The sequence below is a fragment of the Rhinatrema bivittatum genome, chromosome 3 (genome assembly GCF_901001135.1).
Source record: "Rhinatrema bivittatum chromosome 3, aRhiBiv1.1, whole genome shotgun sequence".
Classification (NCBI taxonomy): Eukaryota; Metazoa; Chordata; class Amphibia; order Gymnophiona; family Rhinatrematidae; genus Rhinatrema; species Rhinatrema bivittatum.
Window position 1 is genome coordinate 15,349,750 of NC_042617.1, and position 18,413 is coordinate 15,368,162.

At 45.6% G+C, this 18,413-nt stretch overlaps 1 protein-coding gene across 1 annotated transcript in view; it reads left to right on the plus strand.

The window, feature by feature from the left end:
- The window catches only part of DNAH8 (dynein axonemal heavy chain 8), a 1,926,251-nt gene that overhangs the window by 1,250,854 nt on the left and 656,984 nt on the right, over positions 1-18,413 (plus strand). Inside the window, 1 exon segment of the mRNA XM_029592920.1 lies at positions 17,984-18,106. Within this exon segment, the coding sequence (XP_029448780.1) occupies positions 17,984-18,106 (123 nt within the window).

Sequence of the window (18,413 nt, forward strand, 5' to 3'; positions counted from 1 at the left end):
TGGGCGCGTGTTCGATCCAGGCCGCGGCCAGGTGGGCGTGCATTCATCCAGGCAGAGGGAGCCGGCGGCGAAAGCGGCCTCCGGAGGCCACTTTCGCCGCCGGCTCCCTCTGCCTGGATGAATGCACGGCCCCCGCCGGCAGTGAATGAATACCCGTGCGATTTTGGCGCTCAAGGCAGTCACATGCCGTGACGTCAAGCGTCGTGACGCCTTGAGCGCCGAAATCGCACGGGCATTCATTCACTGCCGGCGGGGGCCGTGCATTCATCCTGCCTGGATGAATGCACGCCCACCCGGCCGCGGCCTGGATCGAACACGCGCCCACCCGCCCGCCGGCTACCACCGCCACCTGGATCCAACGTGCGCCCACCCGCCCGCCGGCTCCCGCCGCCGCCGCCGCCTGGATGAGCGGGCACCCATCCGCCCGCCGGCTCCCGCCGCCGACTGGATCCAACGAGCGCCCACCCGCCCGCCGGCTCCCGCCGCCGCCTGGATCCAATGCGCTCCCACCCGCCCGCCGGCTCCCACCGCCGCCGCCGCCTGGATGAACGGGCGCCCATCCGCCCGCCGGCTCCCGCCGCCGCCTCGATGACCGCACGCCTGGGGGATTCGGAAAGTGACAGAAAAGTGACAGGTATTTATACATTTATATAAACAACTTACGCTGCAATGTTAATAAGGAGGTCGTCCATGGTTTTTTACACTTTACTCCCTTTGGTTTTACCCCCATTTTTTACACTTTATTCCCGTTTTAATTTTCAAACACCACACTAACACCAAGTAGAGGGTAGGCGGTAAACTAACAGGTTAAGGACGCGGCAAAATAGCGGGTTACAAAGGAGATAATCTGAGCGCGCGTCACAGTATCGGAGGGGAATTGCTAATTCCTTCATTATACAGCTAATTCGTTCATTTACATATCATATACATGCTGGGTGCGGAAAGGGTTATGCATCTGTTTTAAGAAGCGCTAAGGACGCGTGAAACTGGAGACTGTATCGCTGGATCGCCTTACGCGTCCGAATTGTGTGCTCACAGCACGTTACAGACGGGAAATCTTCAACCGCACGTTACAGTATCGATCTGATAGTAAGGGCAAAGGGCCGTCTGAACCTGTTTCAGTGCTCGCAGCTGACGGACCAACACCAATACATCGCTCCTGGACCGCTCCTGAATGCCCGCGCCACCGGCTGACATTTTTATCAGGTCTCGGGGGGTCTGGAGGGTGGGGGGTGGTAATGAATTTATTGCGAACATCTTGGGGAGGAATCACGAGGGGGGGCAGGTTTCATTCATTCAGCAACTCTGGGGGGGCAGGGGGTGGGCTACTGTTTTTCACAGGGCTGGGGGAGGGGGAGGGACAGGAGAGTGTGGGGTGGTTAGTTTAAGAGAACTTTTCTCATAGGGTTGTTTTTTGGGGGGAAGGGGGAGGTTCACACACAAATACATACACTAAACTTGCACGATCTCGGGAACGCACCAAAATAGCCCTCCCCAGACCACAAAACAAATTTGGAAATGCAAATTTGGTTAGGCACTCCCCTACTTGGCTACATAATGTGCACAGACGCCCAGGGACAGACCACATGTAGCACCAACAATTTTAATTTCCCAGGTCTTGGGAGAGGGCAGGAGGGTGGGGGGTTATTATTTGATTTAAAGGGTTGGGATTGGGGGGGGGAGTTTGGGGTGGGGGGGTTCCCACAGAAATAGAAAGACAAAGGTTTTCTGACCTGAAGGGTAGGCAGTAGGTGGCGAGAGGTGACAGTGAGGGGAGGGAGAATGAGGGGGGAGGTGAGTGTCAGGGGAGGGAGAATGAGGGGAGAGGTGAGTGTGAGGGGAGAGAGTTGGAGTGGGGACAGGGGAGGGAAGGGGGGTGAGTGACCAAGGGGGAAGAGGATGAGTGACTGAGGTAAATGAGCAAGGGGAAGGGGGAGGGAGGGTAAAGAACCTGACTCTGCCACTGCAACACGTGGCCGGGTACTGCTAGTGTCTAAATAAAATTGAGAGTATGACTTCTGTATGAATTTGTGATCATTTCTGCACACAAATATTTTTTTAATATTTTAAATCAATGTTAGCTGCTCAGTTGCAGCATAAATAAATTAGAATACAAAGTTCAGGATGTGGTCTTTCCAGTGCTGGAATCACATACAAATGAGTTGCTAGTAATCTATAATCTATCATTTAAAAAGGACTCAATACCTGCGGATTGGAGGGAGACCAATGTAACACCGATTTATAAAACGGGCTCCAGGATTGATGTGAGAAACTATAGACTGGTGAGCTCGATGCCAGGGCCAGGCAAAATGGTAGAAGCTATTTTTAAAAACAGAAGTCCTGGTCATAGAGATAGACATGGCTTAATGGGGTAGAGTTAACATGGTTTTGGCAAAATCATTTGAAGGTATAGATTAACCTGTCCTGGGAACCCCACAGCCAGTCAAGTTTTTAGAATATCCACAATGAAAATGCATGACATAAACTTGCATACCATGGAGACTCAGAATATGCAAATGTATCACTTGCATATTCATTGTGGATATCTTGAAAATCCAACTGGCTGAGGAGTCTCCAAGATAGGTTTGGAAAGCCCCGATATAATGCATTCATATTTTAAAAGGAATTTGACAAAGTCCTCCATGAGAGACTGCCCAAGAAATTTGAGTCATGAGGACAGAAGACTGTGTCCTACTGGAGATTGGTAATTGATTAAAAGACAGGTAGGCCTAAATGATCAGTTCTCCAAACAGAGCAAATTATTCATGGAGTACTGGGACCTGTGCTATTTATCATATTCATAAATGATCCAGAGAAGAGAGCAGTGACTTTATGTTTATGTTTATTGTTGCTTGATTAATCACAATTAATTACATTTGTAAACCAAAGCGATGTACAGTCAGGTGATCAAGTTTGCAGATGCAACAAAATTATTCAAAATTGTTAAAACCGCAGTAGATTGTGAGGAACAGCAGAAGGGCCTTGTGAGACTAAGAGACTGGGCATCTGAATGGCAGATGACATTCATTGTGGAAAGTTGCAAGTGGTATAGATAGGGAAAAATAATCACAACTACAGATACACAGTGAATCCTGAATTCTGAATTAGGAGTCATCGTCCATGAAAAGGATCTTGGAATACTGTGGACAATACATTGAAATTCTCAGATCAAATGTGCGCAGCAGTAAAAAAGCAAATAGAATATTAGGAATAATCAGCAAAGGAATGGAGAATAAAAGTTTAGAGGTCCATTTTCAGCCACTGTGCTGCTCAGCTGGTTAGCTGGATAAACATATCCGGCTAACTAGCAGGGTATATTCAGTGGCACAGCTGCACCACTAAATATATCCAGGTATCTTAAAGTTAGCCAGTTTTCCTAACCGGCTAACTTTAGGACATCCCTACGGCCCGATGGATTTAGATGGATAACTTTTGAGTTATCCATCTAAATGGCTTTTAAATACTGAACTCAAAATATCTTATTATCCCAGGACAAGCAGGATGCTAGTCCTCACATATGGGTGACATCGGTAATGGAGCCCTATGTACGGAAAAATTCTTTAAAAGTTTCCATGAAACTTTTGACTGGCACCAGAGTGCCTACTGAGCATGCCCAGCATGCCATGATATTCCCTGCCACAGGGGTCTCCCTTCAGTCTTCTTTTTTCCGCGAAGCACTTAGCATCGTGGTATAATTGGAGTCCTGTGGTGAATTCACCACCTTAAAAAAGTTTAACTTTTCCGGAAAAAAATCATCCCAGGGTTTCCCTTCGTTAACACCGCGGTAACTTTTTTTCCCTTCGGTTTCCGGCCGGTACCGATATTTTTTGGTCATCGCCGTCAACGGCTGTCCGGCAAAATGGCCTCCGGGTTCAAAAAATGCCCGAAGTGTGCGCGGAATATGTCTATAACAGACCCGCACTTAGAATGTGTTCTTTGCCTAGGCAAAGAACACGATGTAAAATCGTGTACATTATGTGCGGAAATGACCTCAAAAGGCCATCGTCTCTGCGTTGAGAAAATGGAGCAATTGTTTAACATACAATTGCTCCCGAAGGCATCGACTTCGGTTTAGTCATCGCCATCCGGATCCGTCCGGCAGGTACTACTGAAAAAACGTCGTCCAGAAGTGGGAGACGCTTCTACGCCATCACCGTCAGTATCGTCGAAGGCGTCCACTTCTGGAAGTGAGAAAAAAAAGAAAAACATCGTCACCAGCATCGACAACGCCTAGCACCAATGACCGAAGACCCATCGACAGGTACGGCCTCACCCGCAAAGATACCTCGGACGAGTGCGGAGGCTTCGAGGCCTACTGATCCAGGGCGATCCCCACTGATATCGGTGCCGGGCTCCGTACCTCCTCAGGGCTCTGAGGAGGTATCGGCATCGCCATCACCGCCTCCCCCCATAGCTGCTCTGGTATCACCAGCTATGAGAGCGGAACTTGACACATATATACGTCAAGCGGTGCACCAGGCTCTGCGCGATGCGATTCCGCCGCAGCCATCGACACCTCCATCGATGCCGATTCCGATGCCGGGAGATCCATCGCCATTGATGCCGCCGGCACCGATGATGCCACGGGAACGGCCTTTGATGCCTACCCCGATACCCTCACCAGTTCACCGGGGATTATACCGATGCCATCAAAAGATGTCTCGATGCTGCATCCATTTATGACTAAATTAGACTCTCTCCTGGATATTTTATCCAACAAAACACCAGAAGAGCCTATTCCAGGACCCTCTGGAATCCCAAAGCCTCCAAGGCCTCATTCTCCTCTTGTACCATCAAGGCCTAGGGAGCCTTTGCTAGTGCCAGTCACTCACCAAACTCCACGGGATATGGCTACTGACACAAGCTCAGAATACTCTTCAGATGGGGATATTTTTTCTGAACCCTCTCCACCTGACGACCACAGGAAGTCACCTCCTGAGGACCTTTCCTTTACAAACTTTGTAAAGGATATGGCTGACACCATCCTCTTTCAACTACAAACGGAGGTGGATGCAAGGCAGAAAACACTTGAGGTTCTGCAATTTGTAGATCCTCCTAAAGAAATGTTAGCAGTACCAGTCCATGAAGTTTTTCAAGACCTTCAGTACAGGATATGGGAACACCCAGGATCTGTCTCAGCAGTCAATAAAAGAGCAGAGGCAACTTATTTGGTACAACCTATACCAGGTTTTCAAAAATCACAGTTGCCACATTAGTCAGTCGTGGTAGAGTCCGCCCAGAAGAAGGCGAAGCGACTGAAATCTCATTCATCTACACCGCCTGGGAAGGAGAGTAGATTTCTGGATAATTTAGGCCGCAAGATTTTTCAGGGTTCCATGCTGGTATCCAAGATAACATCATACCAGCTATATATGAATCAATATCAAAGGAACCTTTGGAAGCAGGTTCAAGACCTAGCCCTGTCTCTCCCTGAGCAGTATCAAGAACCATTCCAAAATATCGTCCATAAGGGCCTCGAATCAGGAAAACACGAGGTCAGAGCTACTTATGACTGCTTTGAGACTGCTGCATGACTTTCTGCTTCAGGCATAGCTGCACGCAGATGGGCCTGGCTAAAGGCCTTGGATCTCCATCCAGAGGTCCAAGAACGTTTGGCTGATCTTCCTTGCTTGGGGGACAACCTTTTTGGAGAAAAGGTCAAAGAAGCTGTGGCGACTATAAAAGACCACAAAGAAACACTGAAGCAATTATCATTAATACCTCAGGATAATCAACCTTCTACAAGGAGAATTCCAAAGCGTGATACCAGACGTCCATACTACCGTCCACGCAGGTATTATCCCCCAGCAAATAGACCCAGAACAGCCCGCCCACCTCAACGCCAACAACCTAGGCAGAGGCCTGCAAGGGCACAACCACCACCACAGACTGCCACTACATCTGGTTTTGAAACAACTCAGAGAGCAGCAGCTTCATCAACCCATTCCCAAACATACCAGTAGGGGGTCGTATAATGTACTTCCAAAACACTTGGGCCTCCATCACCACCGACCAGTGGGTATTATCGATCACAACTCACGGTTACAGGCTAGATTTTCTTACTGTTCCAAAAGAAAACCCACCACTTCCATCTTGGACAGTAAATCAACATTCCACAATTCTTCAAACAGAATTATCCACCCTTCTGAGAGCCAGGGCCATAGAACCAGTTCCTGGACCTCAAAAGGGAAGGGGATTCTACTCCCGCTATTTCCTCATTCCAAAGAAAACAGGAGGCCTTCAACCCATTCTAGACCTCAGAAATCTCAACAAATTTCTCAAAAAAGAAAAATTCAGGATGGTGTCCTTAGGCACCATTCTACCTCTTCTTCAAAGGGGAGATTTTCTCTGCTCTCTGGATCTTCAAGATGCTTACGCTCACATTCCCATCTTTCCTCCTCATCGCCAGTTCCTGCGATTTCTGGTAAAGGATCAACATTTTCAATACAGAGTGCTGCCATTCGGCCTTGCATCAGCCCCACGAGTATTCACAAAGTGCTTGGCTGTAGCAGTGGCACACCTCCACAAACAAAGAGTGCACGTGTTCCCTTATCTGGACGATTGACTCATCAAGAGTCAATCAAAAGAAGGAGCTCTCACTTCTCTCAAGCTCACTATCCATGTGCTTCACTCCTTGGGATTTCTCATCAACTACCAGAAATCCCATCTGTCACCAACTCATCTTATACAGTTCATAGGTGCAGAGCTAAATACTGCAATAGCAAAAGCTTTTCTTCCAAGAGACCGTGCTCAAACACTTGTCCTCTTGACTCACACTCTTCGAAACCAATTCCAGGTAACAGCTCACCAGTGCCTCATTCTTCTAGGGCACATGGCTTCCACAGTTCACGTAACTCCCATGGCCAGACTGACCATGCGACTACTGCAATGGACACTCAAAGCACAGTGGATACAAGCCACTCAACCAATGTCCACTCCCATTCATATAACACCAGACCTCAGGTCTGCACTCATCTGGTGGACATCAATGAACAACCTGCTCAAAGGCCTACCTTTTCAGCAACCAGTTCCACAAGTAACTTTGACTACAGATGCATCCACCTTAGGGTGGGGAGCACACATTGGTCATCTAAAGACACAGGGCAAGTGGACAAAGCTCGAAGCCTCTTTTCAAATAAACTTTCTGGAGCTTCGAGCTATATGCTATGCGCTGCATGCATTCAAGGACTGCCTTTCACACAAGACTGTTCTAATCCAAACGGACAACACAGTAGCCATGTGGTACATCAACAAACAAGGGGGAACAGGTTCTTACCTCCTTTGTCAAGAGGCAGCACAAATTTGGGACTGGGCCCTGACACACTCAATTCTACGAGCCACTTACCTAGCAGGCATCCACAACGTAGTAGCCGATCGCCTCAGTCGTCAATTCCAACCGCACGAATGGTCCTTGGATCCAGCAATAGCATCCAAGATCTTCCAACGCTGGGGTCAACCGACAATAGATCTCTTTGTATCCCATCTCAACTACAAGGTGAACAATTACTGCTCTTTCCTCTGGCAGCAGAACAGCCTACCGAGGGACGCCTTTGCTCGCCATTGGAATTCAGGCCTGTTATATGCGTATCCACCGATACCTCTCATGACCAAAACTCTAGTGAAACTGCAACAGGACAAGGGGTCCATGATACTCATAGCCCCATATTGGCCTCGACAAGTATGGTTTCCCACACTTCTAGATCTCTCAGTCAGGGATCCAATTCGCCTGGGATTAGCTCCCAATCTCATAACTCAGGAACAGGGTCAGTTGCGCCATCCCAACCTTCAATCCCTGTCCCTGACAGCATGGATGTTGAAAGCTTGATCTTACAACCTCTCAACCTTTCATCCTCTATATCTCAAGTACTTATAGCTGCACGTAAACCTTCCACTAGAAAGAATTATTCCTACAAATGGAAACGGTTTACTCTGTGGTGCACTCAGAAAGATTTAGATACTTTCACTTGCCCCACTACCTCGCTACTAGATTACCTTTACCATCTCTCAGACTCTGGTCTTAAGACGTCATCTGTAAGAGTAAACTTAAGTGCAATCTCAGCTTACCATAACAAGCTGGGAGACGCACCTATCTCCACACAGCCTCTCGTCAGTAAATTCATGAGAGGCCTAACTCACATTAAACCTCCAGTTCATTCCCCAAGCATACAATGGGACCTGAACGTCGTATTAACCAGGCTTATGCGTTCTCCATTTGAACCCATAAATACCTGTGACCTTAAATACCTTACTTGGAAAACGGTATTTCTCATAGCCATTACATCAGCTAGAAGGGTCAATGAACTACAAGCGCTAGTCACATACGAACCTTTTACAAAGTTCCTACATGACAGAGTAGTCCTCCGTACACATCCAAAATTCCTTCCTAAGGTTGTCACGGAATTTCACTTGAACCAATCAATAGTTTTACCAACATTCTTTCCTAGGCCTCATTCCCATCAGGGTGAAAGAGCCTTGCACACTTTGGACTGTAAGCGTGCGTTATCCTTCTATTTAAACCGCACAACAGCCCAAAGGAAATCCAGTCAGCTGTTTGTATCCTATGATCCAAACAAACCAGGTAAAGCAGTGGGTAAGCATACTCTGTCAAACTGGTTAGCAGATTGCATACAATTTTGTTATAAAAAAGCAGGCCTTACTCTTCAAGGGCGAGTAAAAGCACACTCAGTAAGAGCGATGTCAACCTCAGTAGCACACCTTCGCTCTGTGCCTATTCTGGACATTTGTAAAGCAGCAACATGGAGTTCTCTTCACACTTTTACAGCTCAATACTGTTTAGACAAAGAAGGAAAACAAGATTCAGCCTATGGACAATCCGTCTTAAAGAACTTGTTTCCAGTATAATCCCAACTCCTTCCACATCCAACCTGCTGTGATCTTCGGCTGATCCATTTCATCAACAATACTTCACTGTTGCTTCACTACAAAATGACTCAGCCTCTAGCTTGCTAATCACCCATATGTGAGGACTGGCATCCTGCTTGTCCTGGGATAAAGCAAAATTGCTTACCTTGTAATAGGTGTTATCCCAGGACAGCAGGATGTAGTCCTCACGAAACCCACCCGCCACCCCGCGGAGTTGGGTCTGAGACGTTTTATTATTTTATTTTTGGCTAATGCTTATTGGTACAAAACGAGACTGAAGGGAGACCCCTGTGGCAGGGAATATCATGGAATGCTGGGCATGCTCAGTAGGCACTCTAGTGCCAGTCAAAAGTTTCATGGAAACTTTTAAAGAAGTTTTTCCGTACATAGGGCTCCATTACTGATGTCACCCATATGTGAGGACTACATCCTGCTGTCCTGGGATAACACCTATTACAAGGTAAGCAATTTTGCTTTACCTCTGTATTAATATATTGATTGACTATACCATATTTTGAGCAATTCTGGTCAGCCCATTTCATAAAAGACACAGCAAAACTAGAAAAGGTGCAGAAAAGAGCAAAAAATGAAAAAGGGGATCTTTTTCTGTTTTTCGGTGATAGAGCAGCGACCACATAAAGTAACTGTGAAATAAAAAAAAAGTCTGTAAAAGATGTGTGTATTATATGCAATAAAGCAATAAATCCTCACATATGGGTGACATCACAGGATGGAGCCCTGTATGGAAAACCTTTCTGTCAAAGGCCTGGATTTATCAAACTGCAGTAAGTATTGCATGCGATAGCAAAAGGGGTGTGGTTTATGCAAATATTTATTTCTGGCCATAATATCACCTTCCTAGATAGGTATTTGTATCCCTATGGTAGGCCCAACTAGTAACTCGAGGTGAGGTTTAGGTATTAGTGTAGGGGGTTAGGGGCCACTTTGACATTCAAAGTGAGACGTACAAACAGAACAGTGGTCTCTTGTGAAGATTTGATGACCTTTGGAGTGAGGAAACACAACCAAAGATGAGATTTGTGCAGTGTTCTCTCAACCTAGCTTGATGTTACCCAGGTAGAGAGTCCATCAAGCTAGGTTGAGAGAACATTGCCCAAATCTCATCTTGGAGTGAGTTTCCTCACTCCGAGGGTCATCAAATGTTCACAAGAGACCACTGTTCTGTTCGTACAATGCCCCTTTGACATTGAATGTCAAAGGGGCCCCTAACCCCCTACACTGATACCTAACCCTCACTTCGAGTTACTAGTTGGGCTTACCATAGGGATCAAATACCTATCTAGGGAGATGACATTATGGCCAGGCTCTCTCTCACTGTCCCCAAAGGCTAGTTGGATGCTCTGGGAGCTTCAATTCATCCAAATAGGCCTTGCAGGAGACATCACACAAGGCCAGCAGCTAACACAATTCAAAAAGGTGTTGTTAAAATCAGCATTACATCAATAGCTCTTCACAGCCAGGCAAACCCAGCCCTCTCCCCACCCCTAACTCCTCCTATTTTCCATATTTGCATCGCACCATACAATATGGTGCTATCGCATGCGTTAAACATGTTTTCGCATGCAGTAAGGGCCTATTGCATACGTTAACAGGGCTTTTCGCATGCGTTAAGCCATTAACGCAAGCGAAAAAGCCTTAGCACATTTTGATAAATGACCCCCAAAGTTTCTATAAAGCTTTGACTGACACTGGCACACCGAGTGCACTGAGCATGTTCAGCCTAAAATTATCCCTGTGAACCACAGGTATCTCCCTCAGTCTTCTCTTTTCCGCTCTGCAGTAAGCATAGTGGTTAGGAACTCTGTGAGAAATTCTAAAACTTTTTCCTCACGGAAATACTTAAACTTTTCCTTCACAAACACTTTTTCCTTCACGGGTTTCCTTTCGCGTACATTTATTCGACTCTTGGTGGGTACTATGCACTGTTTTTCAGTCTGTTCCTGACACCTCACTGGCCTGCCAACCAACTGCTGCCTTCCCTCCCTATGTTTTCAGTTAGCCACACATAGCCTGCAAGTGTCCCTCTGTGATACTCTGCCTGGTTATTAGCCGTAGTGGGACAGGGACTTCCACGGTTTCCGTTGCCGCCAGGGCCCCTGTAGATTCAGGTCCTTCGATTCTTTAGTAGCCTTGTGCAGGTGATGCCCCATTGCTACTGTCGGTATCCCCTTCAGACCGTCCTGGATTCTTAGATGCCATCGGTACCCCTCCCCTCGAGGTACACTGATGCCATCGGTCCCTGCATCGTTTCTATCAGTGCCATCCATGTTTTCATCCATGTTTTCATCCATGGCACTGATTATTTCCTTGGGTTTCATCGGTGCCATCATTACCCGGATGGATGCCATCGACGCACACCTTTGTCCCATTGGTGCCATCCATGCCCAGGACGATGCCACCATCACCTGGGGCACTTACATTGATGCCGGGGACATTTCCATTGATGGCACCATCACCCAGGGCACTTCCATCAATGCCAGGGCCATTTCCATCAATGCCATTGATGCCCAGGACATTTCCATTGATGCCATTGTCCATGGCATCGATGCCCAGGTCAATTCCATCGAAGGCATCTATGCCAGGTTCAATTCCATCAGTGGCATCGATGCTAGGGTCGATTCCATTGATGAAATCGATGCCAGGTCAGTGGCATTGATGCCAGGATCGATTCCATCGATGCAATCAATGCCAATGTCAATTCTATCGATGCCAATGTCGATTCCACCAGTGGCATCAATGCCAATGTCGATTCCATCGATGCCATCAATGCCAAAGTGGATTCCATCGATGCCAATGCCAATTCCATCGATGGCATCCATGCCAACATCGATTCCACCAGTGCCCATGTCATTGGCATCGATGCCATGGATGCTATGGATGCCCGAGTCGATCCAATCGATACCATCGATGCCCGTGGCCATGCCGTCGATGCCCGTGGCCATTCCACTGATGCCGTCGGCGCCTGCCTCCATACATCGATGCCCTTGATGCCCACGTCATTTCCATCAGTGTCTTCGACATTCCTATCGATGCGGTCATCGACTCCGTCGATGCCGGTATCATTTTTCCGATGCCAACGATGTTTTTCGATTGTTCGATGCCATATCATTTCCATAGATACCTAGGCCGATGCTGTCAGTGCTTCCGTCACTGTCATCATAGCTCTGCCTGGGTCATCAACATTTTTTCATATATATTTTGACGATACCCTTGAGGCCACTTCGGCCGCCATCGACACCGTCAATACCGACATAGCACCTCCATGTAATGCCCTCGCCTAAACACAGTGCTCCATGCTTTGGATTCTAACTTCTTCATAACTCACTATAAAATTACTGCCTGGGATTACTGTCACCTCCATAAATCCCTTATACAACACTTCTGGACACCACAGTCACAATGACCTTCCTGTCCAGCAACCACGCAGACATTCTAATAAATTCCTACTTGTCCCTGTGTGCATATTCCATAACCTCAGCCCCTCAATTCTTCATTGTCAGGCCATGGGGTTTTTTCACTATGCACTTTCCTCATAGATCCAAAACTCCTATGGGTTAGAGTCAGTGAAATTCAGTGGGTCTAAGCTGTTCAACCGTTTTCGTCCCTCATCTATATTGCAGATCTAGAACCAAAAATTAGTCTGGTCCTGCTCATGCTTGCATTTACTCAAGGTTGTAAAATATGACCTAAAATCTTCTCAACCCAATATGCGTATATTCCGCTCCAGGCACAGTTTCACATGAACTTCCTGAGCTTGTAGGCATGAGTTATACCCTTATGCCTTCCAATACTGCCTCTGCAACAAATCTTTGTGCATACAGACAGACAGCATAGAGACAATGTGCTTTCCAACACACAAGCACACACAACCTCTTAGCTGTTCTGCAAGGAAGCTGCACAGCTCTACCCTTGGCCTTTGCTCACTCCTTGCATCCTCGGGCCACTTATCTAAGAGACTTACCGAACGCAATAGCAGACCTTCTCCATATAGGATTCCATCCTCTCAAATGGTCTCGAACTACATGTGTAATAGGAAAATCTTCTATCACTGAGGTCAACCAAATGTGCCCTCTGCGTCCGAATCGAACCATATGGTGCACAGATTCTACTACCTGCACATGTTTCCAATGCGTTCCCATAGACACCTTTCTTCTATCAAGGGCCTCTTAAATGTGTCTCTTCTGCTGCCTCTTATAGCCAGCACTCTTCTAATGCTGAACCGGGATGGGGTTCACTGTTCCTCAGACCCACATCCTGGCCGAGACCAGTATGCTTCACATACTTCTTAATCTATCACACTAGTTACCAATTCGCCTTCTCACAAGTCAGTCTCAAATCGTAGACTCACTGATGTTCTTAGGTACTGGTAGCAACACAAAGTTGTGACCCATAAACGCATGTGCACCCATAAACGCATCCTACCATTCAAAATGGCATGATTTACCACATGACGCATACAAAAGGGTATTACCCCTTTCTACACCACTCTTTTCTCTTGCTCCCTCGGATTCTGCTCCCCAAATATCCTCCACGTAGGTACACCTCTGTTCCAATTGGTGTATTGTTTGGGAGTGGGGATACCCAATTAACGGTAAACCCCTTCTGAGTCAGCTTATCGTGGATTATCCACTGATTGAGCCTCTTCTATTTTCACTAGTCACGGAATGGGAACTATATCTCATGCTTATAAGTCCCATGCGTTCTCCATTCGAGCCTTTTCATTCCTCTCATTTCACAGTGTAGCATGGGAAATTCTTTCCCTCATAAACGTCACTTCTGCCAACAGGGTCAGTGAGTTACACGCCTTGTTACATACTCATCCGACCCTGCGTTCCTCCGTGACCGAGTGGTTTTACGTATTCAACTTCATATCCTTCTTACTCAGAATATACTCTGCCGATTTTTCCAACACCTCTCTCTCACCAAAGTGAGAGGGTTTTTTCCACTCCTTGGACTGTAATAGTGCGCTTGCATTCTATCTAGATCGCACTACACTCCATAGGAATTACACCTAACTCTTTCCTTCTGTGGCAAAAGCCAAGCTGCGAGTTCCATTGGGCAAACAGACCTCTTCCTCCTAATAAACGGTCTGTATCTCTCTTTCTACCAACAAGCAGGCATTTCACTACAACACTGTGTAGAACCACACTCTGTTGCGTCCGTCCCAGCCTCAATAGCTTCCCTTCGGCTGGTGCTGCTTGTACATATTTATCAGGCTGCAACCTGGAGCTCTCTCCATACCTTCGCAGCCATTATTGCTTAGATACGACTAGCCGGCATGCTCCATGTTTGGCCAGTCCGTCTACTCCTATTCTTTTCATTTAACTACCCAACATCCTTCCATCAACCTGTTAAGGGTTTCAGGATGCCTTCCGTTCCAAATTCCACCCCCACCACTGGGCCTTTCACGCATCTTGGGTGCATTTGGTGCACTCTCGGGCATCCTCAGCTCGGTACTCACCCATATGTGAGGACTGCCATCCTGCTTGTCCTGTGAGAAGGCAAATGTTGCTTACCTGTAACAGGTATTCTCACAGGACAGCAGGATGTTAGTCCTCACAAAACCCACCCACCACCCCGCGGAGTTGGGTCCGTACATGTTTTTACTTTTATTTTAGTTTCGCTTGCGCTTTTAGCTATAAGACGAGACTGAGGGAGACACCTGTGGCTCACAGGGATAATTGTAGGCTGAGCATGCTCAGTGCACTCAGTGTTCCAGTGTCAGTCAAAGCTTTATAGAAACTTTGACAGAAAAATTTTCCGTACATGGCTCCATCCTGTGATGTCACCCATATGTGAGGACTAACATCCTGCTGTCCTGTGAGAACACCTGTTACAGGTAAGCAACATTTGCTTTTTACTGACATATAGAGTTTTAAAGCACAGAAGTGCAGTATACTGACCAGAAAACACAGCAAAGCAGCCAGGCTTGAATTTTTAAGCCTCATCTTAGAGCAGAAAAAAGATTCACACTGTGAATACAGTGTGCATAGGTGGGTGTGCTGTTTTCTCATAAACTGTGTCATGATCTTGTCTGAAACAAACAGTACCACTACTGGGCACAGGTAGGCACTCAGTAGGCAGGCATTAGCATTGCATCAGAGTGGCACACTTCTGAAGAAGAGCATGTGTGCTTCTCTGTGTGCAGAGGGGGGAAGGTGACTGATCTTTTTAGTCTCTATGCTGGTGTGTGTGTGTGTGTGTGTGAGAGAGAGAGTAGGAGTATATATATACACTAACACTATTTGTAAAAAGACAAACTCCTTTCTATAAGCAGCCTAATAGTGACCATGTAAAATTCCATCATGCCACTGGGAGGGGAGGATGAGGAAAACACTGTGGTAACAATGGCAGAAAAGTGTCTAGGAAAGCTGGCTGGTCGGGAACCAAGATAGGCCTTTAGATGCTTGGGAACCAAGAAAAGTGCCAAGCTAAGCTGGCCGCTTGGATACTGAAGTAGGCACTCATCTAGGTGCTCTTCAGGGCACTCAGGCACCTTTCTGGGTGCCTGAGCGCCTATCTCAGTGTCAGAGTAGCCATTTTAACTGTGCACTTTTCTGTGCGACCGAGCACCTAAAGGCACCTGAGTGCCTATCTTGGTTTCCGACTAGTCAGCTTACCTAGGTGCTTTTTTGGGTGCTGGAAACAGCCTGAAAAGCACCTAACTGAGCACCTATCTTGGCTTAATTTATTTTTTTTACATTCTGTGGAAGCAGCAGCGTCAGCTGTGCGTGGTGATCAAAACCTGCGCTCATAACTAGTGCCTGTTTTGCCGAAGGTCTTATTACATCGGCCCCTCTGTGAGGTATAGGATGTGTAGCTTGTATTTGTTAATTAGGTGTGGGATGTGGTGGATATTGCTGTTTGCTGATCTTGCGTTGAGAAGTCCAAGAAGTATGGAGGTGGTATTATTGCTCAGCTTGGGAAGGTGGGGGATTTTGGGCTGTGATGTGAGCATATCTTGTATAGACTTATTTCTTTGGATGGGGTTTTCTCTTTCACCAGGTCACCTCTATAGAAGAAATGGTTTTGCTGAAGCACATTGTGGTGAAGAAAACGTGCTCGTTAGTAGACAATGATGCCATTGCTGCTGCTATGTTTCACTCCTCTTACTGCTGCTACTTCTTTGCCCAATCTCTGTGCCTTGGAGTGTTCATGCTATTGTTGCTGTTTAGGTGTCTTGTGGTGCTCATGTCACTATTATCAGTGTCCTTTGCTCCTCTTTAGGTGCCATGAGGGTTTCATTCCATTCCTGTTAGTGCCTTTTGTTTCTCTTTAGATGCCTTGCAATGCAGATGCCACTATTGTTGACTGTTGGTGCCATTTGGTGCACATATCACAATTGTAGGTACTCTTTGATCCACTTTAGGTGCATTGTGGTGTATATAGCACTACTCTTTGTGCCCTATGCCCTTCATTTCTTGCCCCTGTGGGTGGATGATTTACCCCTTTCATGTTCATGCCATTGTTTGTTCTATTTGACTCTCTATTGGTGCCTTGTGGTATTTCCTGTCACATTTGCTGCTTTGTCTCCCCTCTCATGTGCCTTGGGCTGTCCATACCACTGTCAGTCTGCTTTATACCTCTCTTGGTGCATTGAAGCCTTCCTGCCACTGTTGTTGATGCCCTTTGACCCTCCTTTGGAGCCTTGAGGTGTTCTTGCCACTTGATGCTGCTTTGCTCCCCAAATGTTGCCTTGGGGTGCTATTGATGCCTCTGCCCTGTCACTGTGTCTTGGGCTGTTCATGGCATTCGTGGTGACTCAGTCTTAGTGTCTTGGAGTGCTCTTCCCTTTGCTGCTGATTTCTGCATGCAAGTTTCACTAAACTTGAATAAAAACACCCAGTTTTGGAGCCCAAACTAGGATGTATTGTTTCTGTTTCCTCCATTGATTTTAATGGAAAACTTATGAACAAATGACCTGAATAAATAAAAAAAATGTTTTTTTCATTTGAAACAAAGAAAACAAATTATGGAGGCAAGTAAAACAAATTAATGAGCCAAAACAAAAATGTTTTCTGTGCACATTATTATTTATCCTTTCAAATAATACTAAAACTAGGGAAAGCTCCAAGAAACTTAACTACCAGCAGATAAAAAAAAATTGTAGAAAGGGCTTTTTTCATTCAACGCCCAATCAAGCTGTGGAATATGTTGCCACAAGATGTGGTCAAGGCAATTAGCACAGTAGGATTAAAAAGATGTTTGGATAAGTTCTGGGGAAAAAAGCCCAAGAATATTATTAGCCAGGTAGACTAGGGAAAGCCATCACTATCTCTGGGAATAACAGGAAAAACATCTACTTTTTTGGGATCTTCCAGGTAGTTGTGACCCAAACTGGCCACTGTTTGACACAGGAAAGTGGACTCGAAGGAATTTGGTCTGACCCAGATGACATTTATTTATTTATTTATAACTTTTATATACCAAGGTTCAATTAACAAGATTAATTATCACTTCGGTTTACATTACAACCAGCAAAGTTAACAGAGACAAAGTCTTGTTTTACAAAGAACAGGGTAGAAATAACCTGGAATAAACAATGAACAGGGTAGAAATAATTTGGAACAAACATATTCTGGATAAACATAGAGTGGGTGAAGCAAGTATAGAGAATTGGGTCTGTATAACTTGGGCGAAAAATGGAAAATTGAGTAGGGGGGACTATGAAGGCCTAAAGTTGGACAGTGTACTCATGATGCGGATAAGAACCATGGCTGAGGTGAGTAGTTATGGAAAGGCTTGTTATAATGACATACCTTATGTCATTATTGTCTGATTCTCTTAGCACCAGAAAGGCCACATCCAGCTCTTCATAACCGGGTTTGTAAACAATGACTTAATCTAGTAACCTGAGTTACTGTGATACACATGCATGACAATCTAAATTGCTTATTTTATATATTGACTTTTAGCATCAAATGGCAACTTTAACATATTTCATTTTATTAGACAGATGCATACAGCCTTCATGTATTGCTTACCATTCATTTTTTGTTCCAAACTTTTCACAAATACTTCAAAAATATGTTATAATGTTATTATTAGTAATAATCAAGATTATTCCATTTTATTCTAGAGGACAATAGAGAGCTATGTGGACAAGAGAGTAGGAAGCATTTATGGACCACCAGGTGGTAGAAAAATGACAGTATTCATTGATGACATTAACATGCCAATAATTAATGACTGGGGAGATCAGGTATATTTCTTGAATTTATATTTTGAAACCTAATATATAAATATACAAATTCAGTGAAGTTTTAATGGATTTGTGCATTGTTATACTGCATACTTGAATGTCAGGATGTGAATCAAAATTGTGCTGTATTGTATTAATATTTTTCATTTAATATATTTAGTAACTTTTGTGATTACAAAAATACAAAGATTTGATAGGACTGTAATATAAAGTCATTTTATATAACATATGCATAGTGGGGCAGATTTTAAAAGGGTTACGCGCGTAACCCTTTTAAACCCCTCCTGCACGCGCTGAGCCTATTTTG